At 39.9% G+C, this 13,690-nt stretch overlaps 1 protein-coding gene and 1 long non-coding RNA gene across 3 annotated transcripts in view; one reads left to right on the top strand and one right to left on the bottom strand.

Moving 5' to 3' along the window:
• The window catches only part of LOC149501264 (uncharacterized), a 344,283-nt gene that overhangs the window by 105,653 nt on the left and 224,940 nt on the right, over positions 1 to 13,690 (top strand). The gene's annotated exons all lie outside the window — the stretch shown is intronic.
• Positions 4,778 to 13,690, bottom strand: part of LOC149501267 (uncharacterized) — a 104,680-nt gene continuing 95,767 nt past the window's right edge. For both annotated transcript variants that reach the window (XM_089733751.1, XM_089733752.1), the window contains exons 37-42: positions 10,041 to 10,196; positions 9,201 to 9,304; positions 8,374 to 8,524; positions 7,553 to 7,704; positions 6,844 to 6,969; positions 4,778 to 6,464 (exon numbers count right to left, since the gene is read on the bottom strand). In XM_089733751.1, coding sequence (XP_089589877.1) covers positions 5,236 to 6,464; positions 6,844 to 6,969; positions 7,553 to 7,704; positions 8,374 to 8,524; positions 9,201 to 9,304; positions 10,041 to 10,196 — 1,918 coding nt within the window. In that variant the 3' untranslated portion in view covers positions 4,778 to 5,235. The remainder of the gene's footprint in view (positions 6,465 to 6,843; positions 6,970 to 7,552; positions 7,705 to 8,373; positions 8,525 to 9,200; positions 9,305 to 10,040; positions 10,197 to 13,690) is intronic.

Genomic DNA, 13,690 nt, shown 5'->3' with positions numbered 1-13,690 from the left:
AGAAGGAATCTACCAATGCTTCGATATTTCTTCAATTTAGATTCGATTTTATGGGGAACTGGCTGACCAGTTGACCGGCACTTCTAACACTAAGGATCTTTTTTGTCTAGCCTTTATTAACGGTACCGGAAAATCCAATCTGCAGTCCAACTGATGCAGTGAGATACTGTCAATAGACGATACTTATTTTCCAATTCATTCATTCTTCTCTTCATTATTAGGATTCCATCAGGATTAGTAGCCACGATACTAACAACTGATTAACTTACACTGAGATATATATTTTGCAATGATTAGTTCGCTCCAGTGGCTAAAACATGTGTCAAAACATTTTGATCTCATGCAGAGCTTGGATGTGTCAAATTGATTATCCAATGACTATGGTTTTAAGACGCGACCTTCCTACACGCACTTCGTGTGTGGTGACAATATATCATTCACACCAGACAGATAACTGACAATGATATGTAATCTTGTGATTTAAGTGAAAATGCTTTACTTGTTTTCTTATTGTTCTACAGACGACCAATAAACAGATTGATTAATCTAAATGTCGATAGTTATCCAAATTAATTATAATGAATTTGTATATCGCGATAAAGTTAAATTCTCGGTAACAAAACTTTATCCATACATCAGAACATTACAGTTCCAAGTCACAGGTCAACGCAGACCATTTTATCTTAATAACCTAGATTCTGCTAACTCCCATTGTGTAAACGTCCTTAGCTGCGTACCATTCGGCAACTTTATTATAATCACAAAAAGGTAAATCTTTTTGTGATTATAATATATTAAGATATAGCACATAATCCGATTTTGTACAATAATACCAATTCTGTAAATGAATGTTTTATTTTGATGATTCTTTTAATTAAGTAAATATTATAGAAAAATGAAGATGTCATTTTAAATTAGGTATGTTGATTTAGTGAAATGTCTGCTTAGCAGTTGTAGTGTTTGTGGTAGCCAGCGACCTGGCTGTGGTCCTGGCATTGCTGACGTTCGTGAGCGACGGTAACCACTTACCATCAGGTGGACCGTATGCTCGTCTGCCTACAAAGACAATAAAAAATTCTCACTCATATATACTTCGATAGGCGAAATAATAAATTCAAACAAACCCACTTTCTCGCAAAGAACCTATTAACCAATTACTGCAAATGAAATACGAAATATTGTGTACAAAAAAAAAGAAAGAAATGCATGCGTAAACACAATAAATTGGTTCGCGCGTCGCGCAACGCGCCGCCAAGGTCATTACCGAACGTTTTCTCTGCAATCAAACTACCTACATACTTAGGAATTTGGTTAGTTTTTTGTTTCCGCTTATTAAACTATTTGATATCGAACGAGACTGATAATCATCGTCTTTGGTCCTCTTATTCACGTCTGTGCCTTTAGTGCATGCCTACGCGTAGAGGAACAATATTTAGGTCAGACATGCATAAATCAATTCGACTTGAATCAAGACCGAGCGCTTAAAAAGTTTTTTAAGATAAAATTACAGTAAAATGAAGAGTTTAAGATCTAAGATACTTATTTCATGTATTGGAGTGTGGTCGTGGATCTAGAGTTAAGCAGTTTCTTGAGAGCGCAGTCACGACGGGAGAGTGAACTGAATATTTCAGAGGGCGGCGATCTTGTACTAAAAAAATTAGGTTAGGGCTTCTCGAATTTTGTCAATCGATTCGAGTGGTAGCTCCTTTGTCGACTAGCAGCCAATTCTTAAAGTTCTGATCTGTGTTTTCGAAAAACTTTTTTTTATGATTGAAGGATTACTTGTGGCTCGAAGGCCTTTCCAGTTTCACCAGGACAGGTGGTCAAGCAAAGGCTCAGCCAGGAAGGGTGGGATTTGCTAACGGCCGCTCGAGTGCCTCCGAAGGAGACCTAACCGCTTGTCCTACGATATATAGTATGTATTGCTTTTTTAGCAAGCCCGAAAACTGTTTTAGAAGTGTACATTAATTAGACGACTTAGATACGGGTATAAGACATCGGTCTTTCTAAACCACTACGATGATGTCTTTCCCACATAGAACTTTGGTAAATGAATGATGAATGAATGAATGAATGATTTATTTTATTTCAGACAACAATAAGTCCATATGTGTACATAGTATCATTGAAACATACTTAAAATTAACAAAGCCAATCAAATAAAAAAGATACATTTATTAAAAGTAGTTATCAGTTGAATACATTTCAAATATTTCATTCCACTGATACCTACTATATATATATATAAAAACATATCTTTTTCTGTTAACCTAACTCGTCTACTCCAACCCCTTTTGTAAGCTTGAAGTAGTAAGAATCATTTTTATACTATACTAGCTGTAACTGTCCGCTTCGCTGGTCATTTAAAATTAACATTATTATTTCTCACCCCCACAAAGATTCTCATCATTAACGCCCCCGCAACTGGTGTAGGGAGTTCATATAAATCGCTCATATAAATATTAGCCTATCCATTAAGTACATGTATTTTCTACATGGATACCAAGTTTCAAGTCAATCGGATGCATGGTTCAGTAGTTATAACGGAACATCCGTAAAAACCACTGTAGATTTATATATTAGTATAGATTTGGGATCGCATTGTGCCATGGCCGTTTTGCTTAATTCTGCCGCCAAGCAGTCACATGTTTCGGCGCTTTCGAGAACGCGACAGCTGTATTATTTACATTGTAACTAAGACTGCGACTCATTTCCCAAGATGGCTGGCAACATTTACGCGTTACTACACCGGAAACTTTTAACGTAAGAACTTTTAAGATAAGTTTTTTGACGATATAAATGTAAGGGCTTGAATTTTACTTTAGTATTTTACTTATATAATTTAGATGTTGTGATCGATTGACCAAAATTCTGGATCGATAACGTTCTGATTATTACCGGTTCTATGTATGCAGAACATATAATTACCATTTGAGATTTGTTGATAAATTCACTTTAACTAGCTCGTTGTCCCATATTTAAGATCTAATGATAGTGTTTAATTATCAATTTGATTGACAACGCGCCGGTCAAAGTGTATGAATTGTTAATGCATAACGTCATGTCCGCATAACTGCCTTCTACCTGTTGTTATTTCCGTGGCTTGCTTAGTTTACAATCACAATGATTTTTTTAAAATTTAAGTATTACAACTATATATACTAAAGAGGCCCGCCCGCTCCGGCTTCGCTCGGGTCTTTATCAAAAATTTCAACGATATTTGACGTTGTTTTATTTTTTTAAATTAAAAAACACTTATTGCGGCATAAGTATAATATAATATAATATTAATATAATAGAATGCTATCGCGACATTTTTTTTAAATAATAATGTGTTGTACAAAGTCGTAGTACATTATTATATTCTATCATCAATAGTTTTCGCAGGGCACGCGATGTAAAGAATATTTTAGGAAATTTTTTTACACCTTGGATTACATTATTGGAGTTTTAGTCAGGATCCCTAAATTTTTTCAAAAAACACTATAGTCTATGTCACTCAGGAATAGTGTAGCTTCCAAACAGTGAAAGAATTTTTTTGAATCGGTTCAGTAGTTTCGGAGCCTATTCAATACAAACAAACAGACAAATCTTTCCTCTTTATAATATTAGTATAGAGTATAGATAACTAGGATGTGGATTTGGTTATTATATTTTTATATCGTGTTTAAATCAACACACAGATTAATAGTCTCATTGTGTGTGAATGCTGTTCCTTTATCTTTTTTCCTTCCCTATCACACTATCGGCTACTGCAGTATTAAAGAACTTAAGTACGTAATAGATTTCTCATTAAATAATTAAGAAACGAGTAAGAAAATTTTATCGTATCACTAGCTGACCCAGCAGACTTCGTAGTGCCTCAATCGATAAATAAAAGACCTAAACTTTTGTATTAAATAAACTTAAAACAAACAAAAGGAATCCGTCCGACGGGAGATGCATCGAAGGGAAAACAAAATTGTTATTTTTATTTAATACCGAGCATATTCGTATTTATCTACATTTTAAACCTTCTCTGGACTTCCACAAATAATTCAAGACCAAAATTAGCCAAATCGGTCCGTTCTCGAGTTTTAGCGAGATTAACGAGCAGCAATTCATTTTTATATATAGATTTATTTTATCATTTGTATGTGTGAATAAAATATACAATATAACTTTCTTCTCCGTTGCCTCTCTGCTGTTGCTGCCTCTACTAATAGAGGTACAGTCATACTAACTTGAGGCCCTTTCTTTCGCTAAATATATTGCTTTTTGTCTTCGTTGTCCAGCCATATCGGACCCAGGCGGCAGAGAGACGCAAAGCCGCCGTCGCCGAAAACGTCTTTTCGGATCCCCCGGATTCACTCTCGGAGCTTTTAGGCCTCTCAAGAGTTCGACGAGTGAACTAACCCATAGACACAACTCATCAAGTTTCTCACCGTATCTTCTCAGTGGGTCGCGATTCTGATCCGAGCGAAGATTCTGCGAAGAGCTGCCTTTGCCCTAGGAAGTGTTAGCAAATTCTCTCAGGTTGAGCCCGTGAGCTCAACTACTTGTCCGCGCGTAACTGGAAGAGTCCTTTAGACCATCAACGAACAGCTAGGGGAAAAAAACGAGATGCGAAAAAACGAGATATATCGTAGATTAAGAGTCAAAATACTTACTTTTCGGTAGGCAGCGGTTTGGCTCTGCCCCTGGCATTGCTAAAGTCCATGGGCAACGGTAACCACTCACCATCAGGTGGGCCGTATGCTCGTCTGTCTACATCGGGCAATAAAATAAAATAAAACAATTTTATTACTGAAATTTATTTTACATTACATTAACTTTTTACACTTGACAATATAACTAGGAATATTGAAGTAAAAGAGGTACAGATTGGCAAGCATTTGAGTGATTTAAATACCTATTATTAATGGAATATTAATACTACGAGTATACAAAATTAATGAACATCATACGTCATTAAATTAATATCAAATTGATGTAATTCAAATAATATTTTAGTTAATTATTTATACAAACGAACAATAAATACAAATTAACATCATACAAAAATACATTTTTTTCGTTACTAAAACAATACTTACGTTCCTCGACATGTCAATTTGCGATGTGACGTAGTAATCATAGCCTTTTTCTAATGATAATTAATAATTAATCTAAATAAATTACGAATATTTAAGAGAAAAACTCGGAATGCACGAGCTGTGAGTGTAAATTTTATTTTTGTCTTTTCATAGTTTGTTCTCATTTAGTTGATGGAAAGTCTAAAGTGGTATAAGCAGGTCTAGTTCTAGATGCAGCTGACCGTCGAGGCCTGGGATGGGTCTTCCCTCCTTCGATATTCGTACTCAAACTAGTTTCACCTTCTTCAGGCAAATACGGGGCTCTGGGGCTTAAGACCAAAGCTTTGTAAGATGAGTGCGAATCTGCAATGCTTCTACCGTCCCCTTCGTCTCTTCTAGACAGCTCCGAGAATGGTGACACAGAACGTTTCTCTATTCCACTCGGTCCGGGCATTTCATCTTTAGACTTCAATTCGTATTGGTTTTCTTCTTTTCTTTTGATATTAACATCTTTCTTGAATTTTGTTTGACGTTCAATTAAATCGGCTGTGGTTAAGTTAGAGCCCTGTACGTCGGTTTCTAAGGGAGGCGCCGACAGCCACGGCCTAGAGGTGCTGTTGCTACACCATCTCTCGTCTGTTTCACTTGTGTCTCCTAAGAGTCCTAGCTTCTCCAAGTTTTGCAGTAGTAGGTTTTCACTGGAACTTGCCGTCCTCATTTCTGTTTTCGATTCTTCAGCAAGAAGTAGCTCAGCTAGAGGGGGTGCGAGGCCAAGCCCGATGTTTCTTTCGTGATAAACTTCTGATATGGTGGGCGTGAGTTCTCCGCTCATGTGTCGCACGTGTGCCATAGAATCGCGACTGTTCGTTCCTATTTTGGGTCTGGGAGCTCGTTTTGAAGTGGACGGTTGATTCAGTTGGTCACCCTTATCCTCATCCGACCTCCTCGGTTGCGCCGTGGCAAGCTCATAGAAGGCATCCAAGTATCTTGTATGGGCGTGTTCAGGTCGTCTTCTTAGTACGGTATCGTGACCGGAGTTTTCCCAGTCAGAGTCATCGGAAGGCGGTCTTCTGGTGTACAAGGTGCGGATTTTAGTTTGGTGTGCGAGTGCGAGGGAGACGTCGCGAGGAGGTGCGGCGGAGGGCGGTGGGGCTGCGGGGGGCGAGGGTGTGAACGCGGCGTCACTTTCCCCCCGGTAGCGTGGTGCTGGGGGTCCGGGGGGCGGAGGGGGGACAGTGGAGGCTGTAGAAGCGGAGGTGGGGCCGGGGGCGGGAGCGGGGGGCGGCGCAGTCCTACCATCCGGCTCTCCTCGACCCACCTCCGTGGTCGACCCTCGTACATACATAGTAAAGGCACCACCGCAGGATCCAATCGGTAACGGCGGAGGCGGTACGGAAGACGCACTCTCTTCTGTGGATATAACAATCACTTACTTAACACAATATGCACATCGCAAAATTTGGTACGTAATAAACAAAACATATTAAGGGAAGTAGTCAATTTTTATTTAATAATTTGATTCGCTGTCAACCGGCACTGGTAATTATTTGGAGGGTGGGCAACTGTTGTACAATACAATCTCGACTTTAGCCTCCTGACTCAAGATGGATTGGATGGACACTTTGTTCAGTCTGTTTGATTAATTGGCCGCGAGTTCGTCTTCTTATCTAGCGAAATCAAGACCTCGAAAATCATATTGGCAGTGAGCACAAAAAGGTCAAGTTTTGCTGGGAAACATCACCCACATTTTGTATGTATTTGTGCGAAACAATAATACGGTGGAACTCACGTCTATGTTGTCTTGGTGGGGGCTCTCCGTCAGAGTGTGGTTCGAGGTCGCCGTCGTCAATCGAAGCCAATGATTCTACGCTCGAACTCGACTCGAGGCTGAGGCTGCGTGGTGCTTCTTGTGTATCTAAAATAAGAGTAACTCCATTACTCAAGTCACTAGAATTAGTCATCATCATTATCATCATTCTTTCCTATTACTCTCTGCTGGGGTGTAGGGCTCGAATCAAATCCTTCCATTTATACTAGAATTAGTCACAAGAAAAAAAAAACATCTAGGATCGTTTACGGAACATCTATATTAAGATTGACTCCGATTAGGAATATGTTCACGTATACAGTTTTATTTATTACGTAGATGGATGGACGAACTCACGATCCACAAACTGTTACGGTAGCCTATAGACGTTATCGCAAGGTGATGCATCTACCGACCTCGAGGCTTGAGGTCGAAGGCTTAAATGTATTCCGGCCGTCACACCAGTGCGGGCTTGTGATGCCTTCAATAATTAAATATTCATCTATTCTGCGAAGTACTGCTCTTGTTAGGGCTAGTGTTAACATCGTCACCAGGCTCGGTAACGCTGGCATATCCCTATAAGGTGACCAGCGTCGGCAGAAAAAAAAATGAACCTATATTTTAAAAACATAGACAATTAAAATAAAACTGAGCCCCGTGGTTATAGGCAGTAAACGTAAAGTAAACTCACCGAACAACGCAAGAAGAGCCTGTAGTACAAATTGTATGTGTCGCCTGTTTGCAGCTTTACCAGTGCGCAGGGTTACTTCGTCTTGTCCTACTTCGGCCAGATCGAAGCCGAGGGACGCCAATAGTTCATGACAACCGTTCACACGCCATAACCTACAACATTTGCACTTATTTGTTCTAAATTGTTTTAATTCTGAATATGATACGAAAGTTTTTTAGTAATCTTTTTAGAAAATAAACTCATCATGCTACACATGACATAATTGATTTGTCCACACATTTTGATGTATAACCGAGCTCACAGCCCACCTGGTGTTAAGTGGTTACTGGAGCCCATAGACATCTACAACCTAAATGCGCCACACACCTTGAGATATAAGTTCTAAGGTCTCAGTATAGTTACAACGGCTGCCCCACCCTTCAAACCGAAATGCATTACTGCTTCACGGCCGAAATAAGCAGGGTGGTGGTACCTACCCGTGCAGACAAGAGGTCCTACCACCAGTAAGTACGCAAATTATAATTTTTCGTGTTTGATTTTGATTGCACGATTTTATTCCTTCACCGTGGAAGTCAATCGTTAACGTTTGCTTAGTACGTATTTCATTAGAATTGGTACCCGCTTGAGATTCGAACATCGGTGCATCGCTCAACACGAATGCATCGGACGTCTTATCCGTTAGGCCACGACGACTTCAAATGTGATACGATAGTTTTTAGTTAGTTTAGTTTTTGGTTATAATTTGTGACGCAAAGACATACATAATTGAAACCGAGCTAGATATTTCTTTCGGCACTGACGTTTATACTTTTTTGTCTCACCTAACATTCACAGCTACTTCGATCGTCTCATTCTCGGAGTTTTTCACCGAAAACTGTGATATGACGGATCGGACTAGTCCTATGATGTCATCAGCCACATCTCCGTTCGAGATAAGCTTCGACAAGGCTTGAAGAGTAGTCGATGTTAGACCTGAAAATAATATTGGTTCACTGTTAGGAAACAATTGGTTCACTTGTGGGGAAGAAAGGGAAAATATGTCCCGCTTTTTACTGTCTTAACTCTAGTCTTGGAGTCAAAGAAAAGAACGTTTCAATGATCTCATAAAAATATCGCCCATTGATTATAACCAGCCTTCTTCTTCTTCTTCGTCGCTTCCTCATTACTGGGGGTCGTGAACACCTTGGTCTAGTTTTTGCACCAGCTTCCTCCAATGTTGCCTGCATTCGGCCTGCTTAATGGCGCCCGGGACGTTTGTATTTGTGGCCTCCTTGACAATGTCCGTCCACCTGGATGGCGATCTTTCTCGACTTCTCTTTCCTTCCACGTGACCTACAACTATTAGCTTTTCCAAGTTGTCAGGATTTCGTCGGGCAATGTGTCCGAAGTACTTGAGGAGACGCTGCATACAGATTGTCGATAGACGGGTCTTGACGTTTAGCTCCGAGAGAATCGACACAATACTATAAATAACAAACTAAAACAACTGGTTTGATTCAATCACACGATGTTATTCCATCCGTGCTCTTCAGTACAGTTCTTATATTTGTTAGGGAGTACATACTATAAAAATTGTATCTGGTACGATATTTCAACCATAGTTTTACGTTTACTTCTAAATCTAGAAGTAGAAGGATGGTTTTCTTACCCAATAGAGCCTGTAGACTGGCCGAGCATTGGGTCAGTCGTTCCTCAGGATCGCTTTGTGGGAAAAACACACTTGATGGAATACCATTAGCAGCCGGCTCGAATCTGTGATGAGAAGGTTTGTTTGTTGAGAATCTGTTTCATTTTTGGTGCATTAAACAAAAACTTCAATTAGATTACTACTAGATGATCGGTGATCGGGGCTTTTCTTGCTGTATTCGAAAACATATTATTAATGTAGGTTTTTAAAAGTGTTCATCTGTTAATTGGTTTTATAATTTGTGTGATTTGTCTCTAGTCTCCTTTGGAGTATGTACAACGAGAGCTGGGAAGAGGTAAGTAACGTAAGCCGAGAGGAAAAGTCACGTAACGAAAAAACGTACACCCCTCTTGCTAAGAGCAACATAGGCATAAACAAATGTGACCTTTAAGTATACATATATAGTCATATACATATAAAGTCAGATGTAATATGTCCAGAGATTATTTTGTAAATCTCGATCTAATCCAGATGTATGAGTCAAAATAAAAAAATATATGGCATCTCCGCATTTTTATTCTCACAATAAAATTATGATTACTACTTGATATGATTACTACTTACTACTTATATGTGTTGAATTAAAAAAATACCAATTTCGTAATTGGTGATTGATTATTATGAATGATGATTAATACTTTTGTTATTACCCTTGTAGGCAGACGAGCATACGACCCACCTGATTGTGAGTGGTTACCGTCGCCCAAGGACTTCAGCAATACCGGGGGCAGGGCCAAGTCGCTGCCATAAAGCCTTAGATGGTGGAACGAGGCAGCAGGCGATAGTATCAATATACAGTACCTGAATCCAACGCTCATGAGTAGTTCCTTCCAACCGGTAGCATTGCCGGCCTTGTTCTCAATGCTTTTCTGTGTTGTATACATTGCGTTCTTCTGTCCTCTCACGATCCTCTGAAGGGACTTTTCCACCAAATGCAGGCATACTCGTAAGGCATCACTACGAAGCAAGGAATATAATCTTTGAGCCTTTTGATACCTAAATATTATCATCGCATTGTTGTGTCGTCTATGATTTTCAGTAAATGAATTCAGTAAGTGCTTCTAATGAAGCGATTGCTAATGAAAATCCATATATATCAAAAACTCTAGATTCTTGGAGGACTTCATATCTTCACTTCATATCGAAAGGTTGCAGTAACAAAAAAAGTGTCCACACGGCAAATTTAAGCTTTTATAAAAGTCATGTTTCCGATGTCATTTGCTATACATTTTGTACTAAATCCAGTAATTACCGTAGAATTTGTTGGTTGCTCATGATCTTCTAATGTTGATTGACAATACAAAATTCGTCGGTGTGTGTAAACACCAGTGTAAATTAATAAATAATTGATGTGCCTTTGGAAAACATACAGCATTGTCTTATGAAGAAGCAGTGTGTACTTAGCTTAAATTCCTTGTCTATGTCCAACCATAGACAGTCAATTTAGTTCCATCTTTAGCCGCTAGGTGCTGCCAGCAAGTATAAAGGAAGCGCAGCCATCTTTGATCTTCATAGCGTTGTGTACTTTCGTACTGTGAAGTCGCAAGTCCACAAATATTTATTCGACTTCATATTAATTGCAAAAAATATTTATTTTGTGTTTCTATGAGTGTTATTTTGCAATCATTACGAGTATTATTTACCAATCCTATCATCGGACGCCATGAATCACGCGTCATCTGTTGGAGGTGATGTTGAGTCAAGCTCCATAAATTCCGAGAGGGAAGATGTCCAGGCGAGACGCGATGGAGACGCCTCGCGTTCGAACAGCTCGTCAAGCGAAAAAGAACAAAAGGAGTCTCTGCGTAAGAAACGACGGGATTCAAAGGTAACGGTCGATCTTCGGATCGGCTCGTCATCCCACCAGGTCAGTGACGTTGTAAATCTAATAATGCATCAACTGTGTGTAACAATTGAATGTAACGAAAATTGTTGTAAACAAATTGATCTCGTCAATTCGGAAATTTTGACAAAAACACAACAGATTTAAACTAATAATCTTTGTAACATAATGACTGAAAACTTTGGCAAATCGTCTCCGTCGTACAAGTTACCCGTAAAAGCGTTTTAAATTGTATACGGAAAAAAGGGCCGTATGGATAGAAATAAGACGTCAAAGTTTAATTTCCGTGGTCTCTAACAAAGTATCCTGTTGCCAACGCACCACTCATTGAGGAATTTTTGTTTGATAATACTAAATTGAAATCTATTCAGTCCCTCGGAGGGCTACAATCCTATTTGTCACGACCTCGTAAAAAAGGCAAGCCAAACATTATAAACAATCATAGTCCGTAACATCTGGCACAATCCAGAGGGGGGCAATTAAAGACACCGACGAGAGGCACTGAGTGCCACCAAAATTGTAATAATTTGTAAACCATGTATGGTTACCAAATACCGTAAAAAAAAAAAAAAAAACAATATCTGCGGAAGAAAAGCGACGGATCAATGCGTCCAATTTTCGATCTTCGAGAGTCTAACAAGGTCGTAAAGATAAAACACCTAACTGTTTTCGGACACCTCGGTACCAAACTTTCTCCACCCAGGGGACTGGATCATAGAATTGAACATTTCTCAGGAATATTTTTCTAGTATCAGTCGCAAAATTTCGTCGATACTTCTTGAGGATCAGTACCAAGGTACCAGTATCAGTACCTTCAGGAAGGAATCGGTACCCTCTTATGAGTTAGTATGAAATGAAATGCCTACCCTTCGGTCTGGCTTCAGAGCCACACCTTTTTTGCTTCTATAACATGCGGGTCGCAGAGACCTTGCGTGCAAAGGGAACTCGAGTGCTAGTGTCTACCTAGACGACTTCCTTTTGGTCGACCAAGACAAATCCAAGTTGAAACTTCAGGCTGCAGAAGCTGTGAAGCTTTTGGATTAACCTTTTTTGCTTCCATAACATGCTGGGTCGCAGAGACCTTGCGTGCAAAAGGAACTCGAGTGCTAGTCTACCTAGACGACTTCCTTTTGGTCGACCAAAACAAATCCAAGTTGAAACTTCAGGCTGCAGAAGCTGTGAAGCTTTTGGATTATCTGGGCTGGCATGTCAATTTCCATTATATAGGGTGCTCGGTCGCTCGGTCGCGGAGATATTGCGTGCAAAGTCGAGTGCCAGCTTACCTACACGACTTAATCTTGTTTCACCAAGACAAATAAACGTTTTTGTTCCCATAGCATGCTCGGTCGCGGAGACCTTGCGTACATAGGGAAGTCAAATGTTAACGTACCTACGCGACTTTCTCTTGGTCCTTGAAGACAAATACACCTTTTTGCTTCCATAGCATGCTCGGTCGCGGAGGCATTGCGTGCAAAATCGAAGTGCTAGCTTACCTACACGACTTGATCTTGTTTCACCAAGACAAATAAATGTTTTTGCTCCCATAGCATGCCCGGTCGCGAAGACCTTAGTACATAGGGAAGTCAAATATTAACCTACCTACGCGACTTTTTCTTGGTCCATGAAGACAAAAACACATTTTTTGCTTGCATAGCATGCTCGGTCGCGTAGACATTGCGTGCAAAGGGATGTTGAGTGTTACCCCACCTACGCAAATCCCACCTACGCAAATCCCACCTACGCAAATCCCACCTACGCAAATCCCACCTGGTTCATCAAAAAAAGTCCAAGTTGAGTCTTCAGGCCACATAAGCTGTAAAGTTCTTGGATTATTTGGGCTGCCAAGTCAGCCTTACAAAAAAATCAATTAGTACACAGGTTCAAGAGATGACATGTCTAGGGATTCGATGGAAAATTGCGAGAAATAAAGTGGCCACTCAACAACATCCTAGCTCAAACTCTGACGGAATTACATCAATCTACGCTAACTTGCAAATTTTCTTGCGAAGTTTCAAGAAAAAACACCCCCGTAAAAAACAGGCCACCCTGTATGTGTTAACAATTAAATGCAGTGCTGACGCGGAGCCACATGTCAGACATTGCCGATGCACAAAACCAACCATTTCCTGGCAACGGAAGCTTCGGACATGTGTAGGGGTTACAAATGCAGTGCTGACGCGGAGCCACATGTCAAACATTGCCGAGACACAAAACCAACCATTTCCTGGCAACGGAAGCTTCGGACATGGGTAGGGGTTACAATTAGACAAAATATTAACGTCCTGTCTATGGTCAGCTCAACAACAGAAACTACTCACCCACAAAAGAGCTATTTGCAATGGTAGTGACAATCAAAATGAATCTGAAAGTATTTCACTAGCGTTGACCTTTCGATTTTTAAACCTAAGCGATAAGTTCAAGATAACTGTCAGCTTAACTCTCGGGGAGATACAACATCGTAGCCGACAGGCTATCACGAGGAAATCAACCTGCGAAATGGCACTTTTTACCACAAGTGACCACAAAAGTTTTTCGAAAGTGGGGTCATCCGGATATAAACCCTTTCGCCGACCAAGATTGGACCTAGAGGATGCAACTAGCATGGAGA

Source organism: Bombyx mandarina, chromosome 16, assembly GCF_030267445.1.
Source record: "Bombyx mandarina strain Sakado chromosome 16, ASM3026744v2".
Lineage (NCBI taxonomy): Eukaryota > Metazoa > Arthropoda > Insecta > Lepidoptera > Bombycidae > Bombyx > Bombyx mandarina.
This window is presented reverse-complemented; position numbering and strand designations above follow the sequence as displayed.